Source organism: Pithys albifrons, chromosome 1 (assembly GCF_047495875.1).
Source record: "Pithys albifrons albifrons isolate INPA30051 chromosome 1, PitAlb_v1, whole genome shotgun sequence".
In the NCBI taxonomy this organism is placed as follows: Eukaryota; Metazoa; Chordata; class Aves; order Passeriformes; family Thamnophilidae; genus Pithys; species Pithys albifrons.
In genome coordinates this window covers 26,562,155-26,575,969 of record NC_092458.1, presented here as the reverse complement: position 1 = coordinate 26,575,969, position 13,815 = coordinate 26,562,155, and the positions used below count along the sequence as shown (strand labels likewise).

Below are 13,815 nucleotides of genomic sequence, written 5' to 3'. Positions count from 1 at the left end.
AATGGAGCCTTTAGTGGGTGGTGCTAAACTGAATGTGCTTTAAACGTTATCCAAACCAACCTGATATTATCTAAAAAACTGGGATAAATGGGATCCTATTAGTCTTCTTGGTGTGTTTCCTCATGTTTTGAGGAGATCTGTGAAAATGTTAAGTTGCATGATTTTGGAGGTTTGACTATAAATCCTGGCTAATACTTGGTATTTTTGGGCTGTATATACTTTCAAGTTTGAGAATACTTATCAACAGATGTGTTAGAGAATCATGAATCAATCATTGTTAAAGACCACATATATTATAATTCTGAAAGTTTTGGCATTTTGGGAGACAAAGAGTGGAATGAAAACAATACAGGCTATACAAATCCTTCAGTGCATTTTTCGTATGTAAATTATTTGTGTTCTTTGGCACTGAAGGTTTTCTTTTCTTGCTTTCTAATTGTACTAGCCAGAATTTGTATTCCACTCTTTTGTAAGAGGATAGGAGGTAGCCTTTGAGTGCAGTCAACCACTGCTCCCTGTCACAGGGCTTCTTCAGTCATCAGCAGCAGGACAGGACGAAATTCTTGCATGTGCCCCAGCTCCTGGACAACTGAAAAACAGTTCTGAGGTAGCAGGTTTTGGGAGTTTTTTTCTTCCCTATCCTCCCACACTGAGCCTAGGAAGCATCAAAAATTGTGCACTTACTACTTTAACAGGACTAATCTAGTTCAGTAATGAGACTCCATAAGCCTGACTGATGAGTTGCTCCTGTAGACAGAAAGGCCTAAGATCATACCTGTTCCAGACTTACCCTTCGAGTAGGTTATCCTTACAAAAATCAGTGATGTGACCAAGAAGGTGGAACAGCTGTAAAGTCTGTCATACCATTCCTAGAGGAGTGTCTGGCAAGAGGTAGTTGGCTGAACAATAGTTTTGACTGATTAGTTTTAGGTTTGGGGTTTTGGTGTTTGTGGGGTTCTTTTGGTTGTTTTTGGTTGGTTGTTTTTTTGTTGTGTGTTTGTTTTTTTGTTTTTTTTTTTTTTAAGGTTTACCCACCGTTACTAATAGGCAGTAACTTCAATTGTCATTTGTTCGTCATAGTTAACAGAAAATAAATGGCTAACTACCCTGATAAGGGAAGGATAACATGTCTATAACAAGGGAGGTCTATGTCGAAAACATCTTGGAGAACTGCACGGATCTGCCTACAGCTCTCTCAATAGGCACTGCCTTGCCAGTGATAGGCTACACTTTCTGGAACCTCGTGAAATCAGTTTTGTGCCAGGAGGTGGCGGCCGTGTGCAGCTGATAGAGCATCAGAAACCCGGTGCTGGTGAAGTACCCTCTGTGCTAGAGCCCTTTCTGTTGGTAAACAAGTCCTGTCTGACGCTATAGATTTTAAAAAGGGAAAAACTAGTTTCCAGCTGAATTTTAGTATTATACCACTTTTCTCTTTCCCATCCCTTTCTACCCAGTGGAAGAGGTAGGCAGGAGGAGATGAAGATGAGCTCAGCAGCACAGTGGATAGTGCTGGTGCAGTCCTGAGGCTGCACAGTAGGTAACTTGTCCCTGAGCTGCTTTCTGAGCTTTGGCACTTCCCATTAAGTTAGATTGCCAGAGGCTGGAAATAAGTAGTGGTCACATATTTAAATGTTAGGATTTGTGTTGTTGGCTTAAAGTCCAGTTCTGGTGTGAAGTTCATACCAGTTGTATCCTGGTTGTCTTTGGCCCTTGCAAAAGGAAGTATGGAGAGCTAGTCAGCCATTACCAAGTCCTCATGAAGCAGCTGGCCTTGCTACAGTGTGGATGTAAATAGAAGACAAGGGTCTGCTTTAATGAAGAGTGATCCAAGCTGTCTGACTCTTCAGTCAGTCTGGTTTATCTTACCTGGTAACAGCATGGCAGAGTGGTGTTACTGTCTTGCTGTGGATACTGCTCTGCTCATCAGTGGGGTTTCTGGGTGGCCCCTTCAAGAGCCACTGTGGACTGTCAGGAGCTGAGCTTCTTCTCTAGGAACTGCAAGTGGATGTCTGTTGTGCTGGGCAAGTCAGAAGAGCTGAGACAGACATCAGCATCAAAGGGTTATCTATGGTTGTGTCTGCTTGATTTAAATAAACAGTATCAGAGAGCTGACTCTCTTCAAGACTTGTAGCCTGGCTTGATACCACTGTGTTCATGGGGAAAAAGCTGCATGCATGCAAGGGGCAACGCCTACATGAGGATCCAGAATTGCTTTGCTGCGGCTTAGAGGCAGAGACAAATGTTTCTGACCCCATCATGAGTAGTGTAGCAATTGGGATGTATGTTTTATTCTTTACTTATGGTTTGTGCCTTCTCTACAATGATATAAAGTATTAAAGTAGGTAAGGAAGGGAGAGGTTAATGTGAAAATCAACTTTGATTAGAGTATAAAGCAGCATAGGGAGGAAATAGGCAAATATCTCCTCTGCCTCCTCTTGCTGTTCCAAATGTCTCAAGTATTCAGATGAGCAGGTGTCTTTCCAGATAGAATATGTGACCAGTGTATCCAGGGCCCACTGATCAGTCTTTAACGTACAGCTGAGCAAAGGACTTATGATTCGTAGCAGAGACTTAACTGCTGTCTTCAATTTACTGCTTAGCTGGTTGGAAAAGTGAGGTCATGACAGCAAAATCTTAGTAAAAAGTAATGGACTCTTTATATACTTTTGATTTCTGCTACTTGATGCTGAGCAAATTAAACATTAACACCAGAAACTGGAGTTAAAGTCATGATGTCATGTGTTTGAGTTTTTTGGCTCTCCTTTAGTGAGATGTATTCAAGCATTTGAGTGGTAAACGGTCACACTTTCCTAGTAGTAGATTATTTTTTCTTAGAAACTAAAACATGATTTAGATTATTAAAAATATAGTCTCATCCTTGGAGACCTAAATGAAGAAACAATTTCCTGACTTTAGTTTTAACAGCTTCAGCAAACTTGAGAGCCCTGTAAATCAAAACCACTGGAAAAATCCCTCTTTTCTAAAAAATAGCTGACTTCTCGTTTCATTTGTCATGGGGTAAAAAGGGAACTCCTAACATTTGTGTTGCAAAACAATGTGTTTTCCATTTCTCATTAGAGGTTAGTGACCTAGTTCTTTTCATGTTGAATGAGGCCTTCCTCTCCTTCATAATCTGCTGAAAATGAGGAAGTTGGTGCTTATTTTAATTAAATAATTTCAGTTGTACTTAGCAATCTTTTTTCCAAATCTCAAAGCATTATACTTACAATTTAAAATATTTTACGTATCTTTTTACCATAAAAACTAAAAGTTGTACAGACTGTCAACTTAGATCTTTACTGTCTTATGTCTGACTTTGCGTGTCCAATATTTATAAGAGCTTTCTATTTAATTTTTTTTTCTCTAAATGAGCAAATAGAAAAAGAAACCTAGAAACTAACTTTCATGCAGTTCCTATGGGAAATACCTAATTATCTGGGATGGTGGTAAAACTGTCAGCTTGGTGGCACTCTCAGGTTGTAACTCTATTATCTTGTCCAGGGTGGTCCAACAATAAAATGTGCATTTCTCAAATACCGTGCCTCAGTGTGGTTCAATAGCAGGAGGCAAGTATTGATGCTGATATCCAGGCTTATGTTTTATTTCACACTGGTGCAGTGGAAGTCTGATAGGAGGTTATATTATCCTGTTTTGCAGCTGTTTCTATTATTCTACAACTAAGATCCTTCAATGCCTTCTAGACACTCTCTGCTGCCTTTAAAGGTAGATGGACAGACAAAAGTGTTGTCCCTCGCCCTCTGTTATGGTTTTTTTTTTGCTTATCTCTTATTCTGGACTGTTTTCTCCAGCTGTGTTTCTCTATTTTTTCCAGTCTTCTTCCTCCTTTTCTAATCTCTAGTTTCTCATCATCAGTCATGAATCTCCCTTAGTGGCAGTGCAGCCTCCAAACCTCCAGGCTCACCCTTCTGGGCTTTTCCCTTTAGTAGGCAAGAGATTGCCTTTTCCTCTGTAAGTCTGGAACTAAGTGTGGAGGATGTTTCCTTATCTTTATTCTTGTGGTCTGCAACACAGCAATTCACACCAGAGACAAAAAGTGTGGGGAATGCCCACATGCTGTAGCAGTTGGGTTGTGATCCATCTAGAGCACTTGGCTGATACAAGTTTAACTGCCAAGCTCTAGCAAGCCTCAGCCAGCAGTTTATCTTGGTTAGATGAAGTAAAGAAATACCAAGAGACAGTTTCAGGAGTCATTGTCTTGATTAGGTGAAGTAAACAAATACCCAAAGGCATCCTAAAAACAATCTCAAACAACTCCTGCTTCCAGAGGTTTTTAGTAATTGGCATATATATTTTTTTTAAAGATACTGGTGGGAGTTCTCTTCTTCCTTAGCCACCTTCTGAGAAACAGTTGAACTCTGCCAAAATAGCTCAAATTTTCCAAAAATGCTGCACTCGTTGCAGACATCTGGGAAAACTTTAGTATACTAACTTGGCAAAGATACAGCAAAGAGAAAGAAGTCATAGAAAGGAAATTATTGGGCAGCTTTTCATTTTATTTTTTGCTGTACATGTGGAGTCATCTCAGAGCTGGCCTTTTGGAGCAGAGTGCTCTGACCTGGAGTGTATGTCGATATGGGAGAAGAGCCATTGAAACTGGAATCCAAACCAAATCTATCTAAAGTCTGGTATTTGCCTCGACATTCAAGGATTATATGAGTACATGCTCTTTGTATCACAAGCTATGGCCTTAAATATTTTGTTTGTCTCGATGTCAGCCTGCAAACAGGATGTGCTTTCTGTAAAGTGAGGTCTGTTTTGATTTCCGATGATATGGGCTTTTGTTTCACATAAGCAATATATGGTTCATGATGCATGTCTTCATGGAAAACTGTGAGGGGAAACAAAACAACCCACAGGCTGATAAGGAATTTGTGTGGAAAATACTAGAAAACAAAACATGATTTCATTTGTACCTAAAAAACCTCTCACAAAAGCAACTGAGAAAGGCAAAGCAAGGAGTAAAAACACACTCTGCTATGGCTGGAGATTAATTAGGTTAAAAATTGTTAGTTAATTGTTAGTTAAAGCAGCATAGTGATTTAGTGTTTATTACCAGTTTGTTTGGTCTGTCCTGAGACTAGGCAGTATTGGTGACCCCTCTCATATATGCATAGTTTCCCATGACTACTTTTTGGATGACCCTTTCCCTTTCAGACCATGTGCAGGTCTTAAGTGGTAGCAATTGTCTTAGATCTGCTCTGTCTCTGTGCAGCAGCTCAATAGAGAGTTATTTAATATAGTTTTTTGGGGAAGTAGTCTGTCATTAATACAGGTCCTTTGCCAGGGGGAATCTGAACCAAGGAAGAATATTACCAGATATGTCAATCATAAATTGCCACTGTTAATTTTTTTTTCAGTCACTTTGTCATTGTTCTGCCATTGCTGTTCATGTATGTTTTGTCTTTTTTGATTGGGTAGGGGGTTTTTTTGTTGCTTTGCTTTGTTTTGCTGAAGAGCTCTGTAAAGCCCCCATCTCATGAGCATTTTGTTACTCACATTGCATTCTTGTACTGTACCAGAGTTGGTGACCATGTTCCATCGGTGGAAGAGATGAGTGAAAGCCGCTGGCTGTATTCCAGGTGAAACTGTGCTTTCCTTCATATCAAATTAACCTGGTGCTTGGCTTTCTTCATCTTTGTAACACTAAGTGGATGCTCTTTCTCTACACTATGGCATGCAGCTGCTGCTTCTTCCCTGCAGAGTGCTGTAGATGTTCCTCAATTATCAGTCTGTTCTCTTATTCTGAGCTGTGAGAGTGTGGATCAGACATTATGTCTTTAGGGTTTTTTTTAAAAAAAAAAGAACCACAAGCCATCACATTCTTTAACTCTGTGTATGGGTATTAATGAAGCAAAACTGGCCTTGGAAGACTTGAAAGCTGAGAAATCATGGATGTGATCCTATGGTCCTTAATCACAGAGGTATTCTTAAGCATTCCTTGGGGTTATTTTGTACAACTCTTCAGTTTGCAAGGGACTTCATGGATGATTTAGCTCAGCCTGTTTGGGGATGTATTTTAAAAACTGAGGGTTTTCACATTGCTTTATAGGAAGAAGCTGGTAAGAATGGAGATATCAACCAGAGAAGACTAGGATTCTGGTTTGGGGTTTTTTTAGAACTGATAAACAGAGAATTTAAAATATGATAAATCTCCAGCTGACATCTATAGGAGGAGGTGTATTTGTGTGTACATATATATGTATACATACAAATATATACAGAATATTTCTGTAAAGAAAGCTTTTTGGAGTGGGGCAATGGTAAGTTTTTGATGTATCTTGTCACACTTGAAGGTTCCCAGCAAACTTAAATTTGCCAGAGATGCAGTATGTTAGCTTATACTGACAATCTGAGAACAAATATCTGTTAGTCATTCTTGGCTGTTGTCACAGTAATTATATATGGTAGAATGTAATAAAGACTGATGTTTTGTTAACTTGTAATCTGTGTGTTGCAGGGTCTTTAAAAGGTTTCTGAAATAACAAAAGAAATGATTCTGCCCAATTAAAAATTATGTAGTAGAAAACGTCAAGTACTTCTATTTTTATATATACATATGTGTATATATATATTTTGTTGTCATTCATTTCCATCCATTTAGTTTTCATTTTGTGCGTCAACCACTTTCTACCACAGTGTTTAAATTACTGAATTGTACATAGGCTTAGCGTTTAAAGGATCAAATCTGAGTAGCTGCTTCCATGTGTGTGATGCTGGAGTTGTAGCTATAGGATAAGGACTGAGAAGGTCGAGTCAGTTAGGAGCAGAAATGTGGTGCTTTAATATTGGGCATTTGGAGCAAACTCAAGATTAGTCCTGTTGATATACAGAGCTCTTAAATCATGACAAGCCTTTTGTGCCTTAAAAAAATATTTTCATTAGGGAGAAATGAAGAAATACACTTAAACTGGATTAATTTTTACTGTAGCATACCCTCATCTACAGGTTCCAATGAAATTCCCAAGGCAGAAATAAAGGTGTTGAATTTTGTTCTAGTAACTGTCTGTACTGAAGTAATAAGGTATCTGTCAGATACCAAAATATTCCAGTGGGAGAAATAGATGGATTTTTCACCAGTTTTGAGATATATATCCATTGCTACAACTAAAAGACTGCTCATACTCTTCATCTGAAATCTTTTTAAGAGTTACTAATTTGAATTTCTACTTTACGCCGTTGGGGAATCCACACATGAGTGCAGCAAAGGGCTTTCAGAAAGGGTGGAGGGGAAAATGCAGATGCTTGCTGGCACCTACACTGCCTTGGCAGTCCCACAGCTGATGTGCCCTTCAGTCTCCATCCCACAGATTGTGCCTCTTCAACAAAACACTCTTTTCAACCAGTGCTTCCTCACTTGTCTTTCTGCTATGGGGTTTGAGCAAAACACCACAGCCATTAGCAAGGCACCTTCTGTGTGTCCCTGATCTCTGGGAGGAGATCTCTGTAAATCCATCCACTAATAGTTTTCCTATAATAATTTATAAAATATTTTATATATTTAATAAAATATAATATATAAAATATATATTTAATAATTTATAAAACTGGTTAAATAAATGAGAACTGATATTACCCTTTACACCATGTTTAAATTATAGGAAGCTTTTTAAATGTGCTTGAGGATGTGAGAAGAATTATTTTCTTTTAACCCCTAGAAAAAAAAAACAATGTTGAAGACATACTTGCATCAGCTTTACACTGATACTTTTAATTATGGAAGTAGTTAAGTAAGGATGAAGTAACTAAATGTTTTCTTTGCTTCTCTTCACTGTAAAGGAGGTTGGGAAAGACTTGACTGGTTTTTGGTGTTATTTTGCTTCAGGTGATAAAGATGAGATTTTCTTAGAAATTTGGGTGGAGGACTTGAGAAAAATGTGAAGCCAATGTGTATATACCTTGAAACCTAAACAGGCAGACTTGCTGCAGAGAAATTAAGCTTCCTATACAATTCATGCTGGAGGAGAGAATAAGAGGCACTGCATGCTGTTTGAAAGATACAAAACAGAGTTGTGAGAATTCAAAATGGAAATATATTTTGTTAGTCTATAAACTGAGGAACACACTTTGAAAGTGAAATTTAAAAAAAAATTAAAAAGTGATTTATGGGAAAGAATTAATTAGAAATACTCAAAAGATAAATTCACCTGAAGAATAACTTCAAAAAAATTTTAAATGACAAGTCTCTGTGGAGGTACAATTTCAACATTGAAAGAAATTTCTGTAGTAAGACTTTTTTTCTTAAACTTGAATGATTTTAATATAGAAAAGCTCTCTTTTCCTCTTCAACATTACAGTGAAGCCAAACACCTGGCCTGTGATGTACTATGACTTTTCACTGAACAGTGTGGTTGTTCTGCTTTGGTGCTTCATTAAGCCCCTTTCCCTGCCTGAGGGCCCTTAAAATCCTCAAAACAAAAACACAGCCTTGTAAAACATATAAAAGCTGAGACATTCTGAATTATTTGGATTTTTTTACATACTGTGAAGAGAATGGGTAGCCCAGGGAGTAAAAAGTATGTAGGGAATGCAAGCTATGTTCACCTTTTGGAGCAAGCTTCTTGAACTCACCATTCACACTGCCAGCTACACAAGCTAACATGAGTTTGGTTTGTGCCAATAGTGATTGAACCTTCCTCAATGTGCAGATGGAGTTTGGAAAGCCACAATTATTTTTCTTTTATTTTCGTGTGTCCTTAGGCATGTGTAATCTTATGTGTAATATATATAGATTGCCATACCAAGTTGATTTCCTGATGTTCTGTGTCAGCTTTCTGCACAAGGCTTCATTAGGTAACTTTGGTAGTTAATTGGGAGCTTCATTAGGTAATTAGGTAGTTTGCTTTCAAAACCCCCTTCTGATATAGTGATAGCATAAGCAGTAACATCTCAGCCCTCCTAACCTCTCAGAGCTCTTGTGTGTATTGTTTTATTTTATCATGTGTTACAATCCAGTTCTCACTCTGTCTAGCCAGTGTTCTCTTAAGCTGGTGAAACTTTCCAGTTCTGAGGCTGGTCAGTGCCTAAAGGTCAAGATGACTCTATAGGTGGAAAAAGGAAGCGATGAGGAAAGGAGAGGCTCAGGAAAAAACCCCAAAAACAAACTAGCAGAGGATGGGGTCAGCATTAGTTTTATATAAAGCTGCGGCAGCGTGGCCTTCTGGCTCTTCCCTGAACTACATTGTCATGTGACACCTTGAAATGGCTGTGAGTCCACTGGCTGTGTGTCCACAAGGATGACTTAAAACTATAGTTCAGTGGCTACTTTTCTTCTTTTATTGTTCTATTAGAAAATGCTGCCCTGGAAGCTATTTGAAGGTGTTCTCTTTTTGTTTGATTCATCCTTATGCAAGCATGGTGTCCCTGGGACCTTGCCAGCAAAGTTTTTTGGTTTCTCGTGATCCTCAGGGCTGCTGCATGAACACTGTGGCTATAAATAGTTCACACAAACCTCAGTAATGAGGAATTGCACTAAACCATCTCAGTTCCTTCTAAGAGAGGGGAAATGAAGATGTTAACCAAAACTTACTGTCTGAAATGTCTGTTACGTAACTTATCCCACTTACCGTGCAACATGGTGGTGCTGAAACACAACGCATTGGAGATTGACAGTCTTACCTAACATTTGAGGTTGGAGGTTTAGGTTCTATGAGAGATGACAGAGATTAAGACATGAATAGGATTTAAAACTAGACAAGTCCAACATTAACAAATAGATACCCCCCAAGCAGACCAGAAAAACCTGAACATAATTACAAGGATTAAATACTCATCTTGGATAGGAGTCCTATGTGAAAGGAGAGTTCAATAATAAGATGCTTGCTAACTATGCAAAAGTGAGTTCAGCTGCTTCTGAATCTATTATTCTGTCACCCACCACCTCATTGCACAACCCCTGCCTTACTCAGGTGAGTGCTGAACTACAAAACACTTGTTAATTCACCTTGTGTAAGGTGAATGAAACTTGCAGCAAATTAACGTTGTAGTCTTTATAAAATATTTTTGGTGCTTCCCACAGTGCATTAAAACTGGAGGGGCTGTGTGTGTGTGTCTCTTTTAAAAGTCATATAATTGAGGCATTCTCGGGTTTATCTGGCAGTTAAGTTCTTTGCTGTGTCAAATATTTAGGTTGGGCTTTATCCTAAGTTTCTGGCTTCTTCTTGCTGGACATGAGAGATGTTCTCCACTGAAGATGATGATACCCACTTTTTAAACCAAAAATAGTATTTTCCAATGTCCTAAAAGAATTGCCAACAAAGGTAGAGGTAAGCAGTTAAAGGTGATGCTCAGATGGAGTTAAAGCTGTTGTCCACAGGCATTGCTTCTTGAATAAAAAAGTATCTTGTTTATAGCTATGTAACTATGGACAGCTCTTCCTCAAACTATTCTTGTAACCTCTCTGAATGCAGCTTTGCTGGGTGCTTAAAGTGCTTTTAAAATGCGGTCTGCCAAACTTACAGCATTTGCAACACTCAGTAACACCACTTGCTTTGTTTTCCTAATGTTTCTGTAGGGTTGGGGTTGACCCAGATCAGGATCCTCCACCTACTAATGACAGCTTTCAAGTCTTACAAGGAGTAAGTAATAACATAACTACTCTATTTGGCTGGTCTTATTTTATAACTAAGATGATGGAGAACTGCATAAGTTGTATGCATGGATAAAACTTTTGTAGCTGGCAAGTCAGTAATGGATTTCAAGTAATAATATTCAAGTAATACCCACTGAAAAACATTCTGTGGTATTGGATGTAAAGCTGTTATGTTCAAGTTTTGTTTATACATGTGTATACAAACCTTCCCAAATCTACTAATACACTCTATTGAACAATATGCTGTCCTACTGCTTCCCCCACCTACCCAACATGCTTGCTCTTAAGAATGCTACTGCACAAATAGTTCTCAGTTCTAATCCAGTGATAATACCTTGGCTCCTGTTCAATAACTGATGCCAAATTTTGGCCCTTAGACTTGCTTAGAATCAAAGATGAAGTTTGCTAATCCAGTCCCAGCTCTTGTATACTGTACCAGCTGGATCATGCCTATACTACATAACACCTGTATGAACCAGAAGAGCACTGGAAAATTGCCATTTATATTCAACGAACTGTTGCTGTGACTCTTTAGTGCAGCTTCTTATGCATCAATAATAACCCAAGACCTGACTTCTTCTTTGAAATATGCTACTGGCAAACAAGATCATTGGAAAAATATTGTTCATAGCAGAAGTTTTAGTGTTGCTCATCTATAAACTGAGTGAATTCTCTGGAGAGTGAAAGGTCTGGAAAAAACCAAAACAACTCAATATTTCTTGAGGCTTAACTGGGAGTTTCCTCTGTGTGCATTCTCCCAGAGTTCTGCTTGACACTGATTGTTCAGTAGCACAACCGGTTGCTTATGTAGGAACCTTCTAGAGGAAGCTGAATGGCAGATGTCTTCAGATGCAGAGGATGTTTAGAGAGGAAGTGTGTGAACTCTGCTTTGTAAACCTCAGGTTGTGTGATGCTGATGTTCAGGCTGATCACAGATAAATGCATGTATTTGGGATTAGCTTTCTTAGTTGTTTCTCCTGTCTTTTATTGTTTTTGTTTTTCTTTCCCTGTCACATGTTGTACAAGTAGGAGTTATTTTCTCAACAAACATCTCTTTCATTGCAGAAACTGCATTAGGCATCTCTGTGTTCTTCTTAGGAGGCTGTGTCCACACACAAAACAAGTTCTGAAATGGTGGAGTTAGCTGCCAGAAAGGGTGAATTTATTTTTGTGTCTATCTATAAGCAACCAGAAGTTGAGGCTTCAAAACACCTTTTACAATGAAGGCCACAATTATTGCATAAAACTGCAGTTAGGACGTGGTATCGTGATAAAATGGCTTTGGCCAGTTGACACTGAGCTTGTTAGTACCTGAGGAATTGCTTTAACAGGAAACAGGGCCTGGGTATTCTGTTCTCATTCAGTTTCTGCTGTGGAAATATCTTGTTTGCTTTTTTCCCATCGAAACACACAGAACTTATCCATTTGTTTCCCTCTTTAACTGTGGGTTGCATTCCTAATGGAGTCCATTAGTCAGTTCCCTCTGGATTCCCCTTTATTTCAGCAAGCCAAAATTAGCAGCATGTCACAATTAAAGAAAATATACCATTAGGGGAGGGGAGGGAGTGAAAGTGTACTAAGCTTTAACTCCTGGTGGATCATGGATCTTTTACAGGGCAGTCCTGTCTTGTTCTTTTCCAGTAGTTTGGAAGATGATTTATACAAGGCATCCATCTGTTTTCCTGTGTTTAACTCTGGCCTCTGGCCAAAAAAAAATCCCAACCAAACAACCAACAAAACAAACACACCAAGCAAAACACCCAAAAAACCCCCAAACACTAACAAAAGTAAAAGCAAATGCAGCTGCAGACCAGCTGGTGTGATGACTTACAGCACAGCTAGTTGAGATATTATATTTAACACTTCTAGCCCTTACAAGGTTGACCTAGCATTTATGAGATTGGCATGACCTCCCTCAAAAGTGATATTTGTATGGATTCCCTGTTAAGCATGTTTAATCAGGTTTCTGAGAGTTTAACAGGTATGATAATTTCTCTTGTTCTTTCAAGGAAGCAACAGGTTTAAGAAAAGAACATTAAACCTAGAGTTAAACCAAGACCTAAAGTTAAGGAAGCCAACCAAGCAATAAATAGGTATCAGTCTGGAATATCAGTGAAGTTTATTTGTCAGTTCTGAAGTTATTTCTATGTCCATTACTGCACTAACAGTGCAGACGTTTTATGCTCTAGGAAACTTGGTGGGAGAGGGCTTGTTAAGGTAACTTGAGTGCAATGAAAACAGCCTGCTTCTCTGCAATCATTTCTGGTCTTTCTAGGGAAAGTAACCTTCTCAACATAAGCAAGACTCTAAATAGCTTTCTTCTGCATTACAAGTATAGTTTTGAAGTAATTTGGCTTTTTTGGACAGGGCATTGTAATGTGAGTTATTGGCATGTATCATTTGGGGGGGGTTCTGCCTGAAGTAATTGAATGTGTTTATCTTTTAGGATGGCCCAGATTCTGCAAGAAGGAACAGAACAAAGCAGGAAAGTGCTTGGCTCTTCAGGCTGTGGTATAGCTTTGACCATAAGTATCCTTTTGAAAACACACCTTAGCTTCAGGGCATACAATATTCACCTTTTTCCTTTCCATGTACTTGTATGTAGCCTTAAGCACTTGATCTTTCTCCTGTTTGACCCTCTCAAGTATTTGACAGATTCAAGACACAGAACTGAAGATTGGACTCGCTGGCTCAGTAGACAGACTTTTCCTTTCTCTAATATGTGGTATGTGTCACTTGCTGGAGGAGAGAAACCAGTCAGTTCTAAGAGCTGAACTTTCTTCCTAAACGATAAGGTAGCCAATTAACTGTTTCAGGTTCTCTGATTTGTTCTGTTAATCTGTTCTCATCTTCACTGATGCTCATAGCACAAACTAGTTTTCTACCTCATTGTACATGTGTAAGTCTCAACTAATTGCTCTGTGGAGCCATTTGCTTTTGTAATGTAGTCTCAAATCAGTGGCTGATTTCTAAAGAGGAAGTTCTGGAATGAAAAATCTGCATGAGATCCAGCTTCACTTCTTAAGTATATCCAGAACTTGGTATGGGTGTTAAAGCAGAGTGTCCCTCTGTGTGTGTACAATACTGGTGGAACCTTTCTGAAGCTGTTATTATACTATTTAGACAGCCTTATTTAGGCTTCTGAGCAATTTTTGTGTAGCTGTCTTTCATACTTGTATTTTTTTTTAAATATACTTAACTTATTC

The 13,815-nt window shown here is 38.7% G+C and overlaps 1 protein-coding gene across 2 annotated transcripts in view; it reads left to right on the top strand.

The window, feature by feature from the left end:
* Positions 1-13,815, top strand: part of SLC9A7 (solute carrier family 9 member A7) — a 71,081-nt gene that overhangs the window by 47,158 nt on the left and 10,108 nt on the right. The window contains exons 13-15 of one of the 2 annotated variants that reach the window (XM_071547979.1): positions 5,541-5,600; positions 10,532-10,595; positions 13,056-13,138. In XM_071547979.1, coding sequence (XP_071404080.1) covers positions 5,541-5,600; positions 10,532-10,595; positions 13,056-13,138 — 207 coding nt within the window. The remainder of the gene's footprint in view (positions 1-5,540; positions 5,601-10,531; positions 10,596-13,055; positions 13,139-13,815) is intronic. The other variant, XM_071547989.1, reaches the window with a different exon arrangement.